Source organism: Brachycentrus maculatus, unplaced genomic scaffold (assembly GCF_059751285.1).
Source record: "Brachycentrus maculatus isolate JH-2025_06_01 unplaced genomic scaffold, ASM5975128v1 h1tg000089l, whole genome shotgun sequence".
NCBI lineage: Eukaryota > Metazoa > Arthropoda > Insecta > Trichoptera > Brachycentridae > Brachycentrus > Brachycentrus maculatus.
In genome coordinates this window covers 2,342,501-2,366,329 of record NW_028280843.1, presented here as the reverse complement: position 1 = coordinate 2,366,329, position 23,829 = coordinate 2,342,501, and the positions used below count along the sequence as shown (strand labels likewise).

Genomic DNA, 23,829 nt, shown 5'->3' with positions numbered 1-23,829 from the left:
TTAGACTCCTTTTTATTTATTAGCAGTCACCAATACAACATGCATAAGCGAGTGTTTTTGTCTAGAATATTCACTCATGTATTACATGAAATTATAGTAACTTTAAACATAAAGAGTAAATCCATTCACGAGTAAGCAAAAGTTGAAGCTGATGATCATGATAAGCGGTGTTGTATAAACCGTGGCTAGAGTCACTTGGACGTTAGGTAATTTAAAAAAAATACGACATACAATGAAAATCTCTCCTCCCATTAATTTTACTTCATTTCTATTCCAAATGCATGATACCGTATAAAATTAAAATACCTTTCAAGCATACGGCCACTTTTTTTTAAAATGGAAAATATCCGGATGTTTGCTCTGAATACTAAAAACGAATTTGAAAATTGGATATGGAAAGCTTACGAGAATATTTTCTTTCTACGTTGAAAAAATGTACAATGTTATTTTTGGTTTAAGTAAAACATATTTTTTTATTCCTGTATTCTTATTTAGTAATTTCAAAGGGCGATTAATTTTTTTCGTACGATTTGAAAGTTAATTAATTAAAAGAGAAATATATGCGATTTTATTGTAGCAAAAATTGTTCAATTTCATCGTATTTCTGTGAGCCCAAGTGACTCATTATTAGAAATAGGTATTAATTTGTGGTAGAGTGGGTTCAAACCGAGAAACTCTGACTCAAGAGTCCGTGACACTAACCACGGGACCACAACCACATACAAATGTACATATTACGAAAATATTGGTTGATTATATAATACTGATTTGTTTTTTCTCTTTTATATAGGATTTGTGAAATGGTAAATCCATTAAAATTATACCTCTACAAATCGTTTTGTAGAGTTTTATCGTTTCATCAAGTCACATAAGCAACTATTTTTTTTTAAATAAAAATATCGAAAAACAGTAAGTTGTTATGGTTCCCCTTTATAAGTCAATTTATTGATATTTATGGCCTTGCACAGAAATGGCGCGATATCATAATATTCTTTATTATACAAGATGGCAAGGCATTACTATCGACATTATCGAATATGATCATTTGACCTTGTTTCTTATATAATATTATGCGAACAAATACCTGCTCGTTTACGTACAGAGACAAGTTTAAACGTTTATTTTTAAAGTTAACAGTGGTAAGAAAGTTCCCACGCAAATACTCCGAATACATCGCATAATATTATTATAGTACATGTTTGTTCGTATTCCTAAATTAGATATTGAAATTTTGCGTAAGGCGGCTCGATGTGTATTTTGCATCACTAATGACTATGACACAATGATCGTATATTATAAATTATAAATGGTAGATAACTGGTATTCTTTGAAAATGTTTCAACATTGCCTCGCATGCATAACGATGTATCTAGATATATTACAAGTGCGTAGGTACATAACCGTTTTAATTTTTATATTTATTGGTGATCCAAATTACACAAGGAACATCACATTTTCCTGATAAGTACATATCGTAGGTTACAACCTAAAAATTACAGGGTTGCGAATAAGCTAATTACTCAATTAGCTCAGGGCGAAGGACATTACATATTGCTATATGGGAAAGTAAACGGAGGAGGTAATAGTAATAATAATAAAAATAATAAAACCCTTATCCGCACCCCAATGGTGCATAGGGCACTGCGTCATATAAACGCAGTGTTATCTTGATCGTTTACACATGAAGGAAAGGTGATCAGCCCTCCGCTTCAGGTACCAGTCCAGGGTAATATTGAATAAATATTACAATGAAAAAATCACTAATATTTATTTGACCCCCCTGGGAATCGAACCCGGGACCTCCAGAACGGTAGCCGAGCGTGCTGACCATTACACTACGGAGGCAGATAAATAGTAATAGTATAAAGGAAAAGGATAACAGCAATAATGGCTATGGAACACCGGGCTAATACATTATCACATTAAATACTATATAAACATAAAAATACATTTTAAAATTTGCCGAGCATCCGTACCAAATATGGATTCTTGGATGCTATCAGGAATTTCCTAGGAAAAATGTGATTTTCAAGTATTGATATTCTGTATGTTAATATCATCTTATTATTTAATTGTGGATTGTATTTTTATACTAACCGTTGACACTTTTTATTTAAACTAATTTGAATAAGAAGAGGCAACCCTAACACGCCAGGTAAATAATAATCAGCTGCCAAAATAAAGAGCAGATTTTTAAGGTTGTCCGTGATATGAAATGGTTTTTAAAAAGTGTACCTTATAATAAAATTAAAATATTATATTGTATCATCTTTGATATTATATTCTAAAACCTAATACACTGTTCAAACGTATCCTTTGTATTTATTATGCCCTCGAAAAAAAATCAATTTTGTCCTTAAAATACGCCAAAATTTCAAATTTGACATATTATTTTCTCAAATTTAGGTACGAAAAATAGTTTGCAGGAGTCAAGTTCAGGCAAAAAACATCATTTTTTGTTTCTCGTTTTAAAATGTCCATCATCGCTTGTCCATTTTTGGAAAAGAAAATGATCGCTGCAATGCGATTCGAAGCGTTGCGCTCGGGCGCGTGTCGTGGTGGGTTTTTCTTCAGTACAATGTAATTACGACGGCTCACCTAAAAAGTAAGAGTGTAGCAAACATTACCTATTTGGCTGTTCGGTTTATTTGAAGGCTCGCCACAGCTCGGCAGCCGCAGTTCGCGTCGCGAAATTTAACATCAGTTAGTCTTTTATTTAACTTCTGGAGACTTGCATCGCTAAATACTATTGTGAACTAATAATATGTAGAACCATACCATAATACCCATTATATCCAATGTTCCTTTTGCCTACATACTAATTGGAATTTCGTTTAATAAATATTTCTACTTAGAACAGTATTGGAGCGACATATGTGTATATGTATTTATATATATTTTTTGACATTTAATATTTTCATTTAATTTTATCTCTCAACTCAAAACCTAAAATCATTTATGTATTCAAAAATAGTTGTTGTGAAACAGTGGTCAATTCTACGTGTGAATTTACATTATGCAGTGTTACTGCTAAGGAAAAGTCCTTGAAACTGGTTATGTTGATATGCAATCGGGCATTATTTGGTGACTCAAGTTATATAAAGCCTTAAAATGCCTAGAAAGTTATTAAAGTTTCTTATACTGTTTGATAATACCTCTTTGTTATATTTTCCTGGGCAATTTTTGTCGGGAAGAGTGCTGATAGAACTGCAAGATGACACTCCTGCATTGGGTGTGTACACATTTTTATATATTGTTTTCCATTTCCGTATACCAACCGTCCCACTCATTGTGATGAAAATACAAATGAATAATTCCTTGACAAATAAAATCTAAACAGTGATAATCCCAATATTTTTTTTAGGTTTTTGTCTTGCCCTTGCATTCATGTTATTATTCCCATGACATTTCATTTTCATACAAGAATAAGTTAAGGAAAAGTCATGTCAATGAAATAAAGAACTGAAATAAATTTAGTCAATCTAAATTGGTATTAAAATTATAAATACATGTGATACGCTTCCATTGCATCTTGGATATCTGATATCTCATCATCTTGGATATTGATAAAAAAGTATCCTAGAAAAGAAATTTAAACCTTAAGTGTGTGGGATGTGAGAGCAAGGATAATAAGGATATACGCATAGCATTAGAATGACACAATACAGGTCTTTTATATATAACTTAGAATCCTTTTCTGTATAAATGAAAAAGAATAGAATGTCAATTTGTCAGAAAAGAAAATTTTATGATTTTCATAAAAATGGCATATTTAGATAAAAAAAAGTACACAAAAAGCTAGATTAACTGTAAATGAATTGTTTTACTTTACCATCATTAAAATCCTGTAATTTTTCTTTTCCAAGTCATTGATTTTTACTATATAAAAAACTATAAATATTCATTTATCGTCATCATTTTCTTATTTACATTTTCCAGAATCACTTAGAAAAAAATATTGATTGTAAAATAAAAAATATTATTGAAAATATTGATTATTATAACATAAAAGTAAAAAAATAAGTCAATAAGATAACCATTGAAAATATTTTAACATATGATTTTTTTCTTTAATTACCATCCACAGTTCATACAAAAAAATCATTATTAAGTTCTATCCTAGAACAATGCTTATAAGTATTATCAAATTTTAGGCAAGTCCTAATAGACCTCCAAAAATTTAATTTAATAATGTTATGCATTTATTAACCAGGATGTTTTTCAATTACAATTTATATATCAATAAAATAAAACATTCAGAATAGAAGAAGTTACTCATTAATCACACAGTGATAAGTAAAACCTACGTTAAATCGCATTTTGACTGCATTCAGTCGAAATGCGATCCCTCAGATGAATTTGTGGCAAAACGATGTTTGATAGATGTTCGAATGATGAAATAAGGAAAGAATGCAAGGTTGACATAAAATTAAGAAAGGTGTGTTGAGATGGTTTGGACATGTGGAACGTATGAGTGAGGAAAGAATGGTTAAACAAATTTATGGGGCGAATGTAGTTGGAAAAAGAAGCAGAGGAAGACCGAGGAAAACTTGGCACAATCAAGTATGTTAAATACTTGAAAGCGACAGGGTCAGGAGTCGTAATAATCGTCGGGTATGTATGAGGAGATGCATGAATGTGGAAGAGGCGAATAATGTTTGCAAAAACAGAGTGGTGTGGCGTTCAATTCTCTCTGCCTACACCTGCGGAGAAGCGGTGTGATGGTTAGTTAGTTAGTTAGGTTAAATGTTAACAGATTTTTGTGTTATGCGAATCAATGTTGGTGGACCTCGGAATTTTATTAGTAAACATAAAAATATATATTGAATGATTTGCATAAGACCCGGGGCCTTTCAAATGGACAGTGACGAGTACGAGTGACAAAGGGAAGAGCAAGAAAAAAATATTTTCAATAAACATATCAAGGTTGTGTTATTGTATTGTATTTTTCAGGTCTCCACTTCCATGTGGTGGGAGAGGGAGTGGTTAGAGTCAGGACAGCAAGGCAAGAGAGAATATACGACAAAGAAAATTATATCGATTTTCGCATGAGATTATTGGGAGAACCAGGTAAATTAGGAGTTGATTCAGTATAATTATTTATGTATTTCTTCACCTTTTTAACGAAAAGACCATGCTTAATTTATTATTTCATGCGTGCATTCAATTCCAGATCAATACCCAGATCTCAACTTAAAAGTATATGCAACAATATTTTGAGTACCTATGTCCAAATCTTTATACACAAATTCTAGATTTAAGCATTGTTTTCAAAGTTTATCTTGTAGACTAGTGAATATTGCGCTCTGCGTAATATGACCTCTTAACCGGCCGATACTGGTCAAAATTACTGTCAATATTGAAAAAAATCTTCCAAATTCTCTTTCAATAAAATTCTTTGCCTCTATTTGAATAACAATAGTAATTTTTTAATGTATATTTACTTCATAATCAAAATGTAACTTTGTTTTTAAATCATTTTAAATATTTTATTATAACTTAATTATAATGTCTACCGGTTTCAAAGCTAGCCGCTTCTTTATCGAGATAAAGGGAGCGGTTAGTTTCGAAACCGGTAGACATTATAATTAAGTTATAATAAAATATTTATAATGATTTTAAAACAAAGTTACATTTTCATTATAAAATAGAAAATCACTTAGTTAGTGCTTCAAATATAAATTATAGTATATATACTTGTTTACCTAACTAATTTCATGTGGTACCCTAGATCAGGGGTCAGCAGACCGCGGCTTGAGAATACATGTTCCTCTTTTCATTAACATTTGGAGTTCTGCAATCTAAGCCAATCTTACGACAAGAAACATTCTCTTCCGTGAATCAAATAAAATATAAGACAGGAAGCAAATTAACCAAAGATAATTTACAATCATATCTCAAACTGGAGACAAGTAGCTACTTCCTAGACCCCTTTAAAAGATTACTTTTAGCAATAAAATTAATAGGGTGTTTTTTTAATAAGTAAGATATAGTGGCAAATAATTTATTTAATATCACAGCAAAATAAATTTCCAAGAGATCTTTTTTTGGGTGATAATACTGTGCCGGCGGTAACTTTGTGTTTTTCTGCGGTTTCATTTGTTGAGGCCTTATGAAAAGTTGTAATATTTTGTTTGCACAATCCCTGTCCTAGATTGACACCAGAAAAGTAATGAAGTTTCCTATACAGAATTTGATGCTAATAAGGATATAAATTTGAATATTTTACGCATCACATAAAAAATATTTTAAATAAAGAACGATACATAATCACTTTTAATGAATTGTTCAATATACATGAATTATTTACATAAGCGTAAGGACATGCTGTAACCAGTATTAATATTGATATTTAACAGGACAAGGACCGTCCCTGCTTTCCCCCGGTATCCACAGTTTTCCCTTTAAACTTGGGCTACCCCACGGTCTTCCTTCTACGTTCCTAGGGAAGCATGGATGGGTGCAATATTTTTGCAAGGCAGCATTGCGAGAACCAAATGGATTGACCCATAAGAATCAACAAGTCTTCATAGTGATGAATCCTATAGATTTGAATATGGAGCCTCCCATTCTTTCGGTAAATATTTTACAGTAAACCTTGTTATCTGCATTACATTACATATACATGACTGGCTTGACTCTGGCCAATGTCTGTACACGACAGATTCTTCAGTTCTTTGGACACGTTGAGGATAGCCTGGAATGACTGGTTTGATCGGTAGCCTGGAGGGGAAGTGAGGGAGAGGAAGATCCCCCCGACCATGGACCGATCAAGTTAAGGTAGCAGCATGCACCTCGGTCAAAGGATAACTGGAGAAGAGGCATTGCTTCCACAAGGGACACAACCCTCAGTAATGAGGAATAAGATGGAGAAGAAGACATAACATTAGTTTTCTTTGTCAATCGAAATACTATCACATTTTTTCATAGTGTTGGGTTTAATATGCGAGAAAAATATCTATTTCAAACAAATAAGGGAAGAATGCACGGAGTGAGGATCTGATTATACCCTTTTACGTATGGACTTTTCATCAAATGGTCAAACTTTTAAGAGTTCACTAAATACACCCATATATCAATGAATATTTTTTCATGATGTAAAGCTAAACGAAGGTTGTGCATTTCAGCAAGCATTCCGTTGTGAAGTTGAGCACAGCCTCGGAGTGGGATGTGTGGGGGGCGGGGCCCTCATGTGCAGGGTCGCTCTAGACCGCGGCGGCTACGTGCCCGGAGAAAGCATCGCTGTCTCCGCTACCATCTCTAACTCATCACGGACTACTGTCAAGAGCACCAGGGCCGCTCTCACTGAGGTGAAAACCAATTCAATTAAAGAGAAAATTAATAGCATCTGTAAAACATTTATAACTGGAAATTTATAAGTCACAACAAAATATTGTAGCTGATAAGGTTGATGTGAATTTTTTGGTCTCAATTTAATAACAGTTGGTATGATCGACTTTCAGTTTTCATGAAGTGGACATGAAGATATATACAACATAGCTGAAGTACTTTGTGAATGTCCACAGAATGAAAGGTTTAATTATTTTTTTAAAACAGTTCAAGTATGTTAAAGAAAATTATAAAATCATTAAAAAGCAAACTATTGACAAATTATCCATAAATATATCCATCTGTCGCACATTGTCCTCGTAGATGTCACTGCATTCTCTTTATGTGCAGGAAAGATTATAAAAACATGTTAGTTGAAAAGCGATCCACCCTACAGTCTGAATTTTGCAGACTTTGGACAATGCGTGGATGTATGTGTTGAATGAGTGATATTGGTTCAAAACTATTGAAATTTAAAAAAAAAATGGCAAAGTGGACAAGAAATACATTAATGTATTTGTTATTCAATGGATATGTGTGAGCAATTTTTAATAAAACAGACATTTCCTTATTACTTACTTTGTAAGAATTGAACTCATAGTAATATTACTATGTAAATGACCTAAAATTACCAACTACAATTAAATTGGGTTTCGTGTTTATTATTTTTAAACACAGACAATCCAGTACATGGCTCGTGGGAAGGTGGTGCAGACAGAGAGAAGAGAATTGGCAGGTCTGTCGAGAGGGAAGATACGACCTGGAGAAGAAGACAAATGGATTAACGAGCTACTGTATGTTCCACCGCTACCTCCGACCAACCTCAGGGGCTGCCATCTTATCAAAATACAATATGATGTATATGTAAGTTTACAACATTTTGAGTGTGTCCAAATACTTGTTCACAAAATCTGGATTATCTCCAATTACAGGAGTTATTTTCATATTATTTTTTGACATCTCATCAAAGATGAAGAAGAATATGGAAGTCTAGGCATTTATGGGGCTGACGACCGTCATAGTGATTCAAGAACAAGGTTTCTAAATTGGTTCATGTATATAGAACATCTAAGAATTTGAGTAGTGTGTTTGTCAATAATGGGTAAAATTGGTGAATGTTACACATGTGTAAAGTAATCACTTAAACCAGCCTATGACGGTCGTCAGCCCCGTAAATGCCTAGACGTCCATATTCTTCTTCATCTTTGATGAGATGTCAAAAAAATAATATATATGTAAGTTTTTTATCTTCATTATAAAGCTTCAATTTCTTAGGATAAAATATCACTAAAAATAGCTCACCCCGTAAATCATCAAGGATACTTAAAACATCAATGTTAATGATGTTTTTTTATTATAAGAAATTACTTCTAATTCAGCGAAGCACTAATTGATTACATAAAAATATTTAAATAACCATACAGATTAGTATTGATGAAGTCGATTTGCTTACCACGAATAATAACAGAATCAACAGACGAATAATGACTGATCTTTGTTTTTTATTTTTTAGTTCATTATTGAACCGAAGAGTTTGGAGAAAGAAGTGAAGTTACAGCTTCCAATAATGTTGGCTACTTATCCCCTGAGTGAAGGAGAAGACACATTAAAGCCAGAGACCCATTACCCGAGTACGCTACCTGTCTTCAGGCCTTGGCTCCATGATCAGCTGGCCCAGTGAGCTTTATCAGCCTGTGATCCAATTTAAGTTCATATATATATTTAGTTTAAATAGCGTTTACACATTTGTTCACTGCCGGCCATATTCTGTGAAAAATTGCTGAATAAGGAATTTCATACATATATCATATTTATGTATACAATACTTACCAATTTTTGTTCTGCTTCAACAGGGTCACTAGTGAAAATTGGCATCAATTTTAGGCATATGTTGGATTAACTTTGCGAAAAATGTGCAAGGCATAGGACACACCAACTTATGTCCACAGCTCTTCCCAAAAAAGGCCATTCGGTTAGATGTGCCATGTAGTACACATGGCTCCTAAGAGCGATCACCAAACTTGACTCTTTTATAAAGTATTAGGTTCACTGTTGTCAATACATCGACAGTTTTCAGGTAACTACCATAATAAAAAGTCATGCTTAAGTACTGCCCTTATCAAAATATGCCTACATATTATATGGTTTTCATTTTTCCATGCCATAGGATCTATGTAAATATTTGTTTGATCAGCCTACATTTTACTTATGCATTGCAAAATATTTTTTTAAAAATATTATAAAATACTACGAAAATAACCCAATTCCAGTGCATACTTTTGAAGTAGAACGTCCCCCAGCCTTATGCCTTTCCCACCGACACAAAGAATAAGAAATAATCAAATAATAACCTAAAATCTGATCATTTTTGGTGAATATATTCAGAAAAAAATCTTAAGAGTCGGGAGGTTAAATGATTGGAGCGGTTTATTTTTTTCAGTACACAAATTCTAATCAACTATTATCCACCAAAAACCATTAAATGTGTAAATGCCATTTAGATTAATTTTTTAGTATGACTGAAATTCCTTATTCCTATTGAGAAAACACAGAATTTGGTATTAAATCAAACTGAAATTATTATTTTTTATAGCTAAAAATAATAAATACGCTTTAGTATTTTGGATGAATTAATAATGGATAATAATGGGAGTAAAACATTTTTTGAAAATTTTAACTAACATTTAACGTGTTCTTTAAAAATATTTTACAATAACAGTGTCATCGTATAATTTAAAAAAAAAACTAATTGAACTAAAATTATAAATATGGAAAAAATATATTCGCGGATCTATATATACGTACGCAAAATAAATAAACAATATTGGAAAATATTATTATTTGGGAAAAGACAAATAGTATAAAAATCATGAAATATTTTTTTGACAATATATTCTCGTAAAATATGCTTTTAACATTACTAAGCCATATTAGGATAAATGATTAGTTTTACAAAAGTATATACATACCATATTGATAAATAGCAAATACTATCAGTCATGACAGATAGAATGGTAGATATATATATCCCTTTTTTTTTCTTTATACATATTTTGCAACTAAGTGTGTTGTGGCTAATTTTTAATATCAATTGTCACTCCAACATAAAAATGATATCATTTAATCATTGATATATTTCTAATAAAAATTGCTAATTAAATCAATTGTCATTTGTGTGAAATATAAATACAAGTACATAATACATATCAAGTATAAGTATTATACTTTGATAATAACATTTATATACTTTTGCTCATTATTAATTGTGATTAACTCAAGAATGAAGATGAATTATTGGGATTGAAGAAAATATAAACAAGAGCAGTTTTATTTCTACGTATGTTTTTTTTTACTAAACATATACAAATTCCCATGTATATTTTACTAAAAAAATAAATTATAAAGGTACTTTAAAAATAAATGTGTAAATCATAACATTATTTTTGTACCTACCATTACCATAAATACTTAAGTATGCAATAAATATTCTTATTATAAATATATTTGTTTAATTTACGTCACCATATTTGCACACATTGTCTTATTATTATTCTGGTTTGGAGTCAGTGCCTTGTAAAGATTCCGTTGTTACTGCAGATTTATTACAACGTATTGTACACACTGTCGGGTAGTAAAGATTTTCATAGATATCTTAACAGATATCGCTCACTCCTTTCAACAACGTCATATATAAAAAATCGTCAATTTTCAGTTTTGCATGTTTTCAGAATGCCCAGAAAGGGAACTTTATCCCAGCAAAAGCGGCATATTTTTAACTTAATATTTACCCGCTACAGGGCAGAAAGTGTTGTTTTTGCATTTTGAAAAAAATGTATTGTTTAATTATTTTTTTTAATAAAATATTTTTCAAATGGGGAAAAAACCTTCAGGTTTTACTTTAAAAAACCTGATGCACAGTAAAAAGTTCAGTAAGTGGCTTGATATTTATTTTTAATACATTGTATTATATATTTAAACTTTAAAAACGTTATCCTGAAAAATCTAGTTTTTTGATTTATGACGTTGTTGAAAGGAGTGAGCGATATGACACACGAATCTTATTTATTCTATGCGGCAGGAATTTTTTACTGTCAGTTTGAAACGCTATTTGTTGAAATTTCTGAATATTAAGCCTTGGAGAATGGTGAATGTCACACAGTGAATAAAGTGATCACTTAAGCCACCCAATATGATCTGTCAGTCGCGAACCCTGTTGATACCCAGACTTAAATATTACTTCCCATAAAACTTCTTTGTCTCTGCCAAGATATTAATAAAAATCTTGATAACAATCCCTCGGTTACCTACTGGTCAGATTCAGTATTTGTGTACACCTCGTGACAAAAATATTGAACATGCTCTAAATATTTCAGGTTATAGCTGTGGAAGTATGGCAAACTTCGATTCAAAGATTGTGTTACCTCGCACTTTTACAATTTCTTAAACACAATATCTTCAGTACTTGATAAAAATAAAACTAGTGAAATAAAAGGCAGAGAAGTAGAACATAAATAATGAAAAGCAATTTTTTTTAATATCATGAATGTAACATGTAAAATTTTGACAATGAGTACATACTTTAATGCTTATAGGGTTTATTAAGTCCTTGATAATAACTAATTGTGAGTAACAGGATAATTTGAATAAATAAAAGATATTTTGTTGTTGTTGCATTTATTAGCATAATGTATGAAAATGATATCTTTATAATACATATATATTTAAACTGATAGGTAAATATTTATGTTTATACATTTAAGACATAAAAAAAAACATGAAAAGAATCATGCCATTTTGTTAGTTACAGCGAGATGAAGAGAAGCCAATTGATTGGTCCATTTATCCAGTGCATTATATCTTGCAGCACAACGTGATTGTCTGTCCAGCTCCAGGACTTGATTAACTTGATCAATACGACCTCGAATTGTACTGTAATCAAATATGAGAATCATAATATGGAAATTGGTAGTATGTATAAGAAAAAAATATTGCAGATTTTCCAAATAAAACTGTATAATTTTCTTATTTGAGCTGAAAATTATGCATTATAATTAGATATACAATTACAGATAAAGTACATCATATTTGGGTTATTGTAATCTCAGGGTTTATTCAATAACAAATAAAATAAAATAAATGAGTGGAATACTGTTCAAGCAAAATAAACATTTGCAAAACAGGTATGAATCCTCGGTTCAACTGAATTGCAACAGAGCCTAGCAGAAAATTGAAGATTAATTTTCTTACCAAATGAATTTTCTAACAATGCGGATATGAATGATTTATAGGCTATGGAGAACTAAATCATTGAAAATATAGTGACTTACATATCGCTCACTCCTTTCAAGATCGTCATAAATCAAAATTCGTCAATTTTCAGTTGGGCATGTTTTCGGAATGCCCAGAAAATTTACTATATCCCAGCAGAAGCGGCATATTTTTAACTTAATATTTACCCGCCACAGGGTAGAAAGTGTTGTTTTTGCATTTTGAAGAAAAGGTATTGTTTAATTATTTTTTTAAATAAACTAAATATTTTTCAAATGGAAAAAAAACCTTCAGGTTTTACTTAAAAAGATCTGTTGCACAGTAAAAAGTTCAGTAAGTGGCTTGATATTTATTTTTAATACATTGTATTATATTTTTAAACTTTGAAAACGTTCTCCTGAAAAATCAAGTTTTTGGATTTATGACGTTCTTGAAAGGAGTGAGCGATATGTGGTTTAATTTTTATATACATCATACATTTCAACTTCAAGTGTGGTCAATAAAAGCAACATTTAGGAATATTTACATTTTTCCCATTTTTATATGGTGTACAAAATACACATCACCAGTGCACGCGGAAGTTTTTAGCACCATAAGGGAAGGGGGGTTAAGAAAATGATACAGAATAGAATCGAAATTAAAAATATAATTCAATACTAACCTGTCCAAAATACAGGAGACAAGTAAATTTTCTACTTCTGAGGCGTCAATATTGAGTTCTTTAGATATGAATGGAATATGAATCCGAGTGTATGGTTTAATAAGTTTGATTAAAACTTGGGTTCTAATATTTCGAAGCAAATCCTCTATGTGTTCTCTAATAAATGGATCATCCATGATATTATTTCTGTTATGTTTAAGAATAGCTTCAAACTCGTTAATATCATTATTCTGGTAAGACACAACCAAATTCGTCATTGCCAAAATTTCAGGATCGTTTTTATAGGGTTTGGCTTCCTGGGAGTCGAAAGGATTGATGCCAGATTTCATAAGCCTAAAATGAAAAATATATAATGTAAAAAGCGGACAGTCAGAGTAAGATTATGGAAGTTAACTAAATAAATAATTTAATATTCTTTGAATAAGCTAAGATATCTTAATTATTATATTTAACTTACATATTAGCTAGTACTAAATATTTGAGGCAGGTAGTTCTGCGTGGACTGCCAGACTCATCGTAATTTTTAAATGCTTCAAAGAAATCAGTGTGGGCTTTCTCAAATTCACCTTCACGCAAATGCATTTTTCCTCCACATTCTATAAATACAATATACAGATAATTAATTAAAAGGTGCTCCACGTGCTTAAATAAATATGATATAAGGAGAGTTTTGCAATAGCACAAAAATAACAAAGAAAAGTATAAAATAATTACCTCGGATAACACCCATGATAAGAGGGTGAGGAATAGCTGACTTTATATGAAGAGATTGTTCATATAGAGTTTTGAGTTTCTTATTATTCTTTTGAGCTGTGTACATTTGAATCTCCAGCGCATATATTTCCAGCAATTGCGTACCCTTCTTCAAATCATCTTCACCATCATCTGTCTGTAATTAAAAACACCTCCGGATCAGTCAACAGGTAAAGTGTCAACGCTCATATTCATAAGTTTCTTATCATCGCCTGATGGAAGGAAATAAAAACAATTTGCAATACTAAAATCTTGACCAGAACTGTATAAGAACATTCTAAAAATTTAATATTGAAAATGATATAGAATTTGTAATTACGTCATCTGCTGAAACACTGAGAATACCCGTGGCTCCATCGCCATCCTGTCGACGCAGCTATCGAAAACAAACAGAACACAAATACATGGAGCTATTTACTCTCCATATTATTCTTTCTTTATTTCATTCCCTATCTAATGATAAGTATTAATTTCAATTAAGTAAAAAAGGGTTAAGCATAAAATAAATAAAAGCATTTATTAAAAATGTATTGGGTCATCCCGTAAGTAATGCAGTTTTATTTAATTGCTGAACTTAAAGTCGAAAGGGTAGGGGATAAACTATTTGCATCAACTTGTTTTAAAAACAAGTAGAAATTTCACATTGTTTCATTCTCAGTCTAAGTTTTGAAGAGTGTAGTTCGATTTAAAGGGTTATTTTGCAAAGTTATAATGGTGACAAAGGAGCATATGCGGTGTGTTATGCTTTATGAGTTCAAAAAGGGCAACAACACAACGAAAACTGTCGTGAACATCAATGCAGTATATGGAGGTTGGACAACTGGCATAAGCTAATGTCAATGGTAGTTCCAGAAATTTCAAGCCGGAAACTAGAGCCTAAAAGACAAGCCTCGTCCTGGGAAGTCCGTTAAGCTCGATGAGTACGTCCCATGAAATCTGATGGATCAAAGTTCCATCGTAACTGTTGAAGAACTGGCAGAGAAGCTTGGATTTGGACATTCAACTTTTCGACACCTTTATGCCATCAGAAAGGTCAACATATTGGGTCAGTGGGTTCTTCACAATCTAATTGCGCACAAGAGAGTGAGTGTATGCTCTTCTTTGTTGTCGCAGCACAGGAATGAGCCTTTTTTAGGTCTAATAGTGATTGGTGACGTCAAGAGCCAAAGGCAAGTGGGTAGGGAAAGGAGAAACACCGGAACCCCAGGTTAAAGAAGGTCTTCACCCACGTAAGGTGTTGCTATCCATTTGGTGGGATATGAAAGGCTTAATCCACTTTTAGTTTTTAAACCCGGACCAAACGGTAACGAAGGAGGTCTTTGGTTTTAAGACAAAAGGTATTTTTCAATTAGAATAATGCTCGGGCCCACACAGCGAAGATGACGATACAAAGTCTGGAGCAGTTTGAATGAGAAACGATGCCCCGCCCACCATATTTGAAAACATCGCTTCTTCCAACTATCATTTATTCCCCAGTCTTCAAATCATTTGAACGGAAAAATTATGAATTCCACAGACCAGGTCAAATTGATATAATAAGTAATTTTCGTCAAAGACAAGTGAATTTTGGAAAAGAGTCATCACAAGTCTACCAGATACATGGAAGATCATTGTAGAAAGTGAAGAATAATATATTTGAGATTAAAAAGAGCTTTTTTTACCTCAATTTAGAAAAATTTAAGTACTATAAAAAATGCATTACTTATAAGATGACCCAAGTATATTGTATAAGAAAATGTATATTATACAAAAAATGTATATAACATCAAGAGGTCAAGATTTACTATGTGCAATAATTTTTATTTCACTCCAATCAAACATTTATATGTATTTCAATATGTACATTGTTTTCAATTTGAATGCAAAAATTGAGAACATAGTTAAAATATAGCTAAGAAATTGCATTTTTTGTGTTTATAAATACCTGGCAACTTTGGTGAAGCTGTTTTAATATCTTAGCTAGTTTATTAAAGTCCCCTCGGTCATAGTACAACTTTCCAAGTTTAGTGTTAGTTTTAAACCATAGCCGATCATTTTTGGCATCTTTAAGGGCTTCTAATGTTGTTTCATAAAAGTCTTGTAAAAGTTCCATCTGTAAAAAATTGTAAAATATTGCACTAATGTGACTCTTAGTTTATATAGTAAGCTAACTTATCATATAAATTTTAATTATTTGCAATATGTTATAACATTTAAATATATCTTAAAATTTGTTCATAAATAATACAAAATATTCACTTACATTTCGAGATGTGGAAATATAGTCTAAAATGGAGTTGATTGATTTCTCAGAGTGGTTTCTCGTCACGGCACTTTTTATGTACGTCAGAAGTTGTTTATAACGATGCATCATCTGTCTATAGTTGGCCTGGAAATTGATCTGTATTATCTTTTTGAATGTGCAAAGATATTCTTTGAATATTTTTTACTTTACAAAACAAACACATGTACACTCTATCAATGACAAAAAAAGACAATTATTGAGGCAACTAGTGTAGTTCTTATAGCTATGCTTAAATATTTCTAATAAACTTATATTTTATTACAGTCCAATTTGTGAATTAAAACAATTGCCACCAGCTACTTGCTCCAAATAGCTATGCTTTGCTCAAAGAACTTCAAAATTGTAACACTAATGGCAAAACACTTTATTTAGCGTTACTATTAAAAAAAAAACATTGAATGGTTGTAGTTCCAATATGAAACTTTTTTTTTTAAATAAAAAAAGGCGCAGAATGCCTTTCCACTGTTTTTGAGGCAGGCGGGCTAAGCAAATTGTAACGGGAGTCTATAAATCTTTTTAAATTAAAATCATAAAAATAATTTTACCAGTTTGAAGTTAATCTTAATCATTTGTTTGAGAGCCTTGAAGCCCCACTCTCCCTTCTCTCCACCCTCGAGGTCCAGAACTTTCTGGAAACTAGCCAGAGCATTCCGCGGCTCTTCTTCCTTGAGGGCTTTACTATTGTAATATTGGTTCTCTAGATCTACATCTGGCTCAGAGTTGCTGTCTTCAGAATATTCCTACAAACATTGTGTAATATGACAAATATGGACACAGAATAAGCAAATACAGTCAAACTCGGTTATTACAAGCACGGTTGTAGCGAGATCTCGGATATAACGAGGAAACATTTGTTAAAATTTTAATTTCTGGTTTTCTCCATGCATTTATTCACGGTTATAACGAGCAACTTCTCGGCTATAGCAAGCAAAAAGAGATCGCCTTTTTTTAAATGTTGTAAATATTTGAATGTTTTAAAACATTTTCGACATTAAGCAATAAAATCCGACCGGGCAATTAGACCGTTGCCGCCGGGATCGGATTACGTTTATGACTCTAAGTACTAAATTGGTGTTGTCACCGACAGAATAAAAAAGGTTTCACGCATATGGGTTTAAATTGCATGTTGCAAATTGCAAGCTTTGTCATGTCTGTAAGGACCTACTTTATTACAATAAATAACTCATTTCATAGTTTTTGAACGTCATGCTTGTTTCGGATATTTTTACGATAGTTTCCATATTTTGTATGTTCTATGCTTACTATGGACATTGTATAATAAACATCTATACCGATATCAATTTAAGTCGTCATTATGTAGGGCCCTCTTGTCTATATCACCTATATATTTTCAATTGTCACATGGTGTATATACAAGCACAATGCTTTGTTTTTTCGTGTATTATTGACACTTTTCGTAGAAACCTTAAAAATCAATTGCCACATCTAAAGCGTTAATAAAAACATTTTTTTTCATCAACGCGATGCTGTTTGGTTAGGTGGGTTTTTTTTTTGGATTTTCCACTAATTTGTGTCATAGCCGAAAAACTACCTATACTATAAATGTGAGGATGTTTTTTTGTGACGCCAGAAGGCGCCGCGAAAGGGGCGAATTTGTTGCGTCACAAATTCAAGGCTAATTCTCTGTGGGATAATTGCCTGACTGTGAATTTGACTATATTTTTTAGAATTCTTGGCATAGCAAGAAGTGACGCGAACAAGGGTGACTTTGTGGAGTCACAAATTCACTTCGAAACTATTTTTGATAGCTGCCAATTTGTCACATCATTCGGTTTATATGTAATTGAATACTATGAAATCTTAGGGAGGAAAACGTGGATTCGTTAAATATATATTACAATTACAACTAAGTTATAAATATAATTCCACCAAAAATACTCTCCAATAAAAAAAATTTAACTTGATTATAAATCGATATAACTATATCATCAAACTAATAGATCAAATATATAAGTAAAGAAGAAGCCGGTTCAAGATTAATTAAAAAATACATATACGAACTAATCAAATGAAGAAAACTCAGTTCAAAAACAGAATTAAAACTATGATTATAACATTATTTTACCAGTCCATAATCTTCTTCCTCTTCACACATAAAATCATCATCACCGTCTGACATTTTGAATGTTTAATAAATATTTATTTTACAAAGTATAATCGCAGCAAAGCTTGATAAAATTAAATAATAATTCGAGTCAATGCAGCACCTGACAGCAGAAGCGGTGGGGTGACAACCACAAAAAAATATACGTAAAAATATATTTTCCATAGAAAATGAATCTTTTCTTCTTCTTTTTTTCATGCCTTTTCACCCTTCTAGAGTGTTCTAACCAGTGTAGAGTTATTTTTTATTTTCACTTTTTACATTTGAAATTAAAATGTTAGTATTCCTGGTTAGTTTTAGTAGTAATGTTAGTTTGTTGAGTGAGTTATTTTACATTTATCATAGATTTTTACATATTAAAACAATTAATTTTGAGAAATTTAAAAATTATTTCATAAACAAATTTGTTAGGGGAGGTTAATAAGGTTGAAATGTCAAAAGGAAATGGTATTTTAATGCTGGAGAAGAAGTAAAGAAGAAGAAGAAGAACATCTGATCTAGGTCCTCCTTTTCAAGACGACATATACGGCGTGTTATAAACCTTTGTGTAAGTGGATTTTGTTCTTTATGTCCAATGTTAAAAATATCATTGAAAAAATTTGTAAAAAAGGCTAAAACACTCGTTTCGTAAGCTAATAAGTGAGTGCCCAGCTTTATTAAATAGCTTCTAAAATACTTCGACAAACTTTTGTGGAAGATTTTCGAGGGACATTGTGTCGTATTTTTCATACAAAACTGATTTTACCATTCGTAAAATTACAAAACTGTATGTGACATTCTTTTAATCTCGATAAAAACATTCCTCGAAGGATATAACGTGTTCTTCTGTTTGTGACACAGATAGTTGAATTTTATTTTTGAACGTTTACCATTGCCTCTCACGTAGGTACCTACAATTATTTTTTGGTAAACTGTTTTTTTTCTCTTGTGGCCGTTCGTTTAATTTGTTGGTGGGAAACGGACCGCGACTTTTAGGTGCAGTTCTAATAATATTGTTTTTGTATTTAGAAAATACATCTTCATAATTGTCTTTATTCTGTTAAAATACTCAACAAAAACATATAAAAATGCCTAGTGAAATGATAACGTTGCAACTCGGCCAGTGCGGAAATCAAAGTATGTACCGATTTTTATTCAAATGTCAATTTTTTCATTTATTTTTAAAGTATTGTTAAATTCAAATTGTTATTTGATTATATATATTTATAATATGTATTGATGATTGTTAAGTGAAAATGTGTCGCCTTAGTGTTAAGGTTTTTTTTAAAATTATTATTTTGCATCGCTTTGATTTCATTGTTTTTAATGTTCTTAAGTTAGTTCAAAGGGTGAGATTTTATATTTATATTGTTTTCGAATTGCAGTTGGCTTTGAGTTTTGGAAACAATTATGTGCCGAGCATGGAATATCACCCGAAGGAATCCTCGAGGAGTTTGCATCTGCTGGATCAGATAGAAAAGATGTGTTTTTCTATCAAGCTGATGATGACCACTATATTCCGAGAGCTGTGTTATTGGACTTGGAACCCCGTGTTATTCATACCATTTTGAACTCGCCGTACGCAAAAGTATAAATGTTTTGTAAATTTCCATTTGATTTTAATCCTCGTTTCAATTGAAAATAATGTGAATTAAAATTAATGCACATGCTTCTTTTCATGGCGTGTCGGTTGAGACTATTAGTGGTATCATGACTTCTTAGCTCATAACACAAACATAAAACAGAATATCTTGATGGTAAAAAAATTCCAGACTTAGTTTGCAGTTAAATGTATATTATATTGGTATCTTTGCTGAGATGAAAATAAATCTATAGGTTTAATTAAAGACTGTTTATCTTTGAATATGTTGTGCAAAATGAAATCATTCAAAGCGTGGAGAAGGGGCATCAGATTTTTTGCTTAGATGACATAACTTCCGGAAATAATTTCGATCACTGTGATTCTTAGATATGTCTGGGTTTCCTTCAGTTGACAATAGTTTGCGGTGCTCATAAGCGTGTGTGTGGACCGGTATTAAGCCCATAACCAAGTGTCCAGATGGTAATGATTTTAATTTCAAAACATGTTCTTTTTTCATATTATAGATATTGGTATAAATGATCCCCATACCATGACAGGTTTAAGAGACAGGGATCGGGTTGATGTTCACAAGGATTCTTACTATTTCTATGTTGCTATTTGTGTTTCAGTTATACAATCCTGAAAATGTATACTTATCCAAGCATGGCGGTGGTGCTGGTAATAATTGGGCATCTGGTTTTGCTCAAGGAGAGAAACTGAGTGAAGAAATTTTCGACATCATCAACCGTGAAGCGGACGGGAGTGATAATCTGGAAGTATGTTTGATTTAAAACCTCTATTTGCATTGCTCATTGGATCTCTTAACCCTAAATTCATAATCATATCCAGGAGTACACTATCCACAAACGATAGTTTTTCAAACCAACACTTTCAGAGTGAAATTTTTACTTAATGATTAAAAAGCAATATCGTAATTCCAAATTAAAACATTTTGATTACTAATTTAAATCAAATCAAACCAAATTAAAAAGCATTTAAGCATTGTTCAAAGGTTCATACATACCGTGCGCCCTGACACATTTGTTTATAAATCCAGGGTTGATATTTGCTTGTTCGATTTTAAAAGTTTTGTAGAAGGAATGAATGCTTATAATATTATACTAATTTGCGTCAGCTCATTAAGTAATTATACCACTTAAACCCTTATATTAACCCTTTGCGCTCGATACTTTTTTTTGTTTTACATACCAGTTACTCGAGTGTATTTTTTTGCAAATTTGCACAAAAATAGTTGATTTTAGGAAAAAAAAACCTGGAAATGGGTACATGCCAATGGACAATAAAACCAATCGATAAGTGTTTAAAAAGTACTTTGTGAAAAAAAAGACAATTGGTTACTATTTTCAATTTTATAGTCTTTCAAAATATGGTATCTAATAAAACAATCACCCAAATGCATCCTAGTCTGCCCAGGACAAGTGTCACAAAACTCATAAGTCTCATACCTTTGCCAATTTTGTCCCTCCGTGAGTAAACCACACAGTCTCTTTTTGATCCTTTACGCAAAACATGTAGGTTGCCAGCCAGGCGGACATCAGTTGAAGAAGTAGACGGCCTACTTGGAATCTGCCGAAAGTCCCCTATCAACTGATCTACAAAAGTTATCACAAAATTTTAGTGACTCAATGCTAGCGGGGCCCTTGAGCAACTGGCGGGACAGAATTGTACCTGCGTTAGTGCGTATTCCGGCCTTTTATTATTTAAACAACATAACGGTACATAATGGCGACATATAGTCGCCAATAGAAAACCAAAAAAAAAGAGTAATTCCGTATACTGTTTTAGTTAGTCCTAGAATAATGATGAAATTGTTATTTGTGAGCACCCAATGTCACATCTATGTATAATATATCATTGCCCCAACTATAATTTTATAATAATATATAAGGGGGTAAGTAATGATACTTCTTCTGAAAATGCAGGAGTGTAATTCTTTAATAATATTCAATTATCCTATTTTATCACTAATAATGTATTTTTAGAATAATGTGAATTGGTACACAAATATGTGAGATAAAACATTTTATGCATTTCAGGGATTTGTGTTGTGTCACTCCATAGCAGGAGGAACAGGATCAGGAATGGGATCCTATATTCTGGAACATCTCTCTGATAGATTTCCTAAGAAACTAGTTCAAACATACAGCGTTTTCCCCAATCTTGATGAAATAAGGTATGTTATCTCTGTATTGTTATAATCATTTATCTTAAGGGCTTTCTTTTAATTTTGCAGTAAAACCTCATTAGTTAAAATTCTGGTCCTTCCAAAAATAAAAAATAAAAAAATGTTTTGCCCAACAATTCGGAGTAAAATTACGAGAAAATAGTTAAAAGATTATATTACTAATCTAAAGAACATGTTACCTCATTAGAATTTTGAATTTGATTGCCTATCACTAGTCTGTATAGCAAAAACTATATACTACAACATATGTATGTACATAGTTGCTGCAACAGCAAATGTATTTTTAGTTTGAGTATAGGTCTTCTTACATCCCCTCCCTACAGATATCCATCTCATCCTGGCGAGCAGGAACCCAATTTTGTACAGACTGTTAGTTGTTTTTCTGAAATTGAATGCAATAAATTTATAGTTTGTCTTTATAATTTATAGTCTATCATATTTTATAATTAAGAATTCAATTATCTTGACATTGGCAAATGCATAGTATTATGTACATGTGCAACGCCATTCCATATTAAAAAAAGGTCTTCTTACATATTTATCATATAATATGAAGGTGGTTCCTGTATTAGTGGTAGGCTCAAATGGCTTTCTGGTGTGATCCTTGTCTAGATCAACATAGAAATTGGTGATTTGTCCCTAGGTGTTGATTTATTCAACAATTACAATATTAAAATGCTTGTTATCAAAAACATTGTTCTATATTACAGTGACGTAGTAGTGCAGCCATATAATTCTCTGCTGACTCTGAAGCGACTCACGGAGAGTGCAGATTGTGTGATGGTATTAGACAATACGGCCCTCAACAGGATAGCTACTGAGAGACTTCACATACAGAACCCTTCCTTCACCCAGATCAACACCCTCGTATCCACCATAATGAGCGCCAGTACTGCCACATTAAGGTAAATCAATATGGTATCAACTTCCACCAGCCCTCCTTTGCAATTCACAGCAGTTTACTATGGATGTCATTGCCATTCATGATAGGAGACATGAATAATAGTTTTAGTAATTTGTGTTTTAAATGGGAGTTGGTTGAAGCCGAAGGGAGATAAAAATATTGAGTCATATTGCGACATATATTTATCCAAAACAGCTTAACTAAATATGTTTGTGTTAATATGTAATAACTTATAGGACAAAAGCAAATCCAAATATGTATTATCTTGAGGTAAATTGCTCCTATGGCTGTTTAAAATGGTGCTTTAACTCTTTTCACTGTCCACCGTCGACATGGTTCTAAAGGCAGTCGTAATAAATATCTTGTGTATATTCCAGGTACCCATCCTACATGAACAATGACCTCATCAGCCTGGTGGCCCCCCTCATCCCCACCCCGCGACTACACTTCCTCATGACGGGCTACACTCCCCTCACTACAGACCATGAAGTAAACACGGTATCTAATTTTAACAAGTATGTTATGATGCGCTGCTCAACGGTTCATATACTACAGTGATTACACTGATTTGAGCCTCTACGGAAGAGAGTTAGCGGATTGTCAGAGTTGTTATGAAAAGCATAAGTTATTATGTACTTTGAGACTACTAAATACGTAGCACCTTGATAATATTTTGAGTGTATAAATTTTTGTATGCAAATTCTAGATTTATCGCCACAAATTGTCATCTTGATTTTC

The 23,829-nt window shown here is 32.1% G+C and overlaps 3 protein-coding genes across 5 annotated transcripts in view; 2 read left to right on the top strand and 1 right to left on the bottom strand.

Moving 5' to 3' along the window:
* The first annotated feature begins 2,596 nt into the window (after positions 1 to 2,596).
* Positions 2,597 to 9,794, top strand: Vdup1 (arrestin family protein Vdup1). Its single transcript, XM_088257956.1, has 6 exons — positions 2,597 to 3,232; positions 4,954 to 5,070; positions 6,360 to 6,577; positions 7,128 to 7,310; positions 8,008 to 8,193; positions 8,843 to 9,794. The coding sequence occupies exons 1-6, from the start codon at positions 3,112 to 3,114 to the stop codon at positions 9,008 to 9,010; spliced, it is 993 nt and encodes a 330-aa protein (XP_088114082.1). The 5' UTR covers positions 2,597 to 3,111; the 3' UTR covers positions 9,011 to 9,794.
* Positions 9,795 to 11,986: 2,192 nt separating this feature from the next.
* On the bottom strand, positions 11,987 to 18,554 carry alien (COP9 signalosome complex subunit 2 alien). Of its 2 annotated transcripts, XM_088257954.1 has the most exons (9): positions 18,382 to 18,554; positions 16,841 to 17,035; positions 16,254 to 16,379; positions 15,936 to 16,103; positions 14,331 to 14,387; positions 13,973 to 14,147; positions 13,716 to 13,854; positions 13,259 to 13,591; positions 11,987 to 12,258 (listed from the first exon to the last, which is right to left on the bottom strand). In XM_088257954.1, the coding sequence occupies exons 1-9, from the start codon at positions 18,433 to 18,435 to the stop codon at positions 12,114 to 12,116; spliced, it is 1,392 nt and encodes a 463-aa protein (XP_088114080.1). In that variant the 5' UTR covers positions 18,436 to 18,554; the 3' UTR covers positions 11,987 to 12,113. The 2 variants fall into 2 exon arrangements, with proteins under 2 accessions (XP_088114080.1, XP_088114081.1); XM_088257955.1 differs by lacking the exon at positions 14,331 to 14,387.
* Positions 18,555 to 19,357: 803 nt separating this feature from the next.
* LOC148310725 (tubulin gamma-2 chain-like) overlaps positions 19,358 to 23,829 on the top strand; it is an 11,692-nt gene continuing 7,220 nt past the window's right edge. Inside the window, exons 1-6 of one of the 2 annotated variants that reach the window (XM_088257947.1) lie at positions 19,358 to 19,536; positions 19,785 to 19,987; positions 20,611 to 20,757; positions 22,039 to 22,175; positions 22,898 to 23,092; positions 23,469 to 23,580. In XM_088257947.1, the coding sequence (XP_088114073.1) occupies positions 19,488 to 19,536; positions 19,785 to 19,987; positions 20,611 to 20,757; positions 22,039 to 22,175; positions 22,898 to 23,092; positions 23,469 to 23,580 (843 nt within the window). In that variant the 5' untranslated portion in view covers positions 19,358 to 19,487. Of the gene's footprint in view, positions 19,537 to 19,784; positions 19,988 to 20,610; positions 20,758 to 22,038; positions 22,176 to 22,897; positions 23,093 to 23,468; positions 23,590 to 23,829 lie in introns of both variants that reach the window. The other variant, XM_088257946.1, reaches the window with a different exon arrangement.

What these genes read in the sequence shown, in the direction of transcription:
- Vdup1 (XM_088257956.1), top strand. Translation starts at nt 3,112, where the DNA reads ATGCCTAGAAAGTTATTAAAGTTTCTTATACTGTTTGATAATACCTCT. An exon ending in GAGATTATTGGGAGAACCAG is followed by an intron (nt 5,071 to 6,359) that starts GTAAATTAGGAG and finishes GATATTTAACAG; the next exon opens with GACAAGGACCGTCCCTGCTT. An exon ending in TGGAGCCTCCCATTCTTTCG is followed by an intron (nt 6,578 to 7,127) that starts GTAAATATTTTA and finishes TGTGCATTTCAG; the next exon opens with CAAGCATTCCGTTGTGAAGT.
- alien (XM_088257954.1), bottom strand. Translation starts at nt 18,435, where the DNA reads ATGTCAGACGGTGATGATGATTTTATGTGTGAAGAGGAAGAAGATTAT. An exon ending in ATATTTCCACATCTCGAAAT is followed by an intron (nt 16,104 to 16,253) that starts GTAAGTGAATAT and finishes AATTTTTTACAG; the next exon opens with ATGGAACTTTTACAAGACTT. An exon ending in TATCATGGGTGTTATCCGAG is followed by an intron (nt 13,855 to 13,972) that starts GTAATTATTTTA and finishes TTGTATTTATAG; the next exon opens with AATGTGGAGGAAAAATGCAT.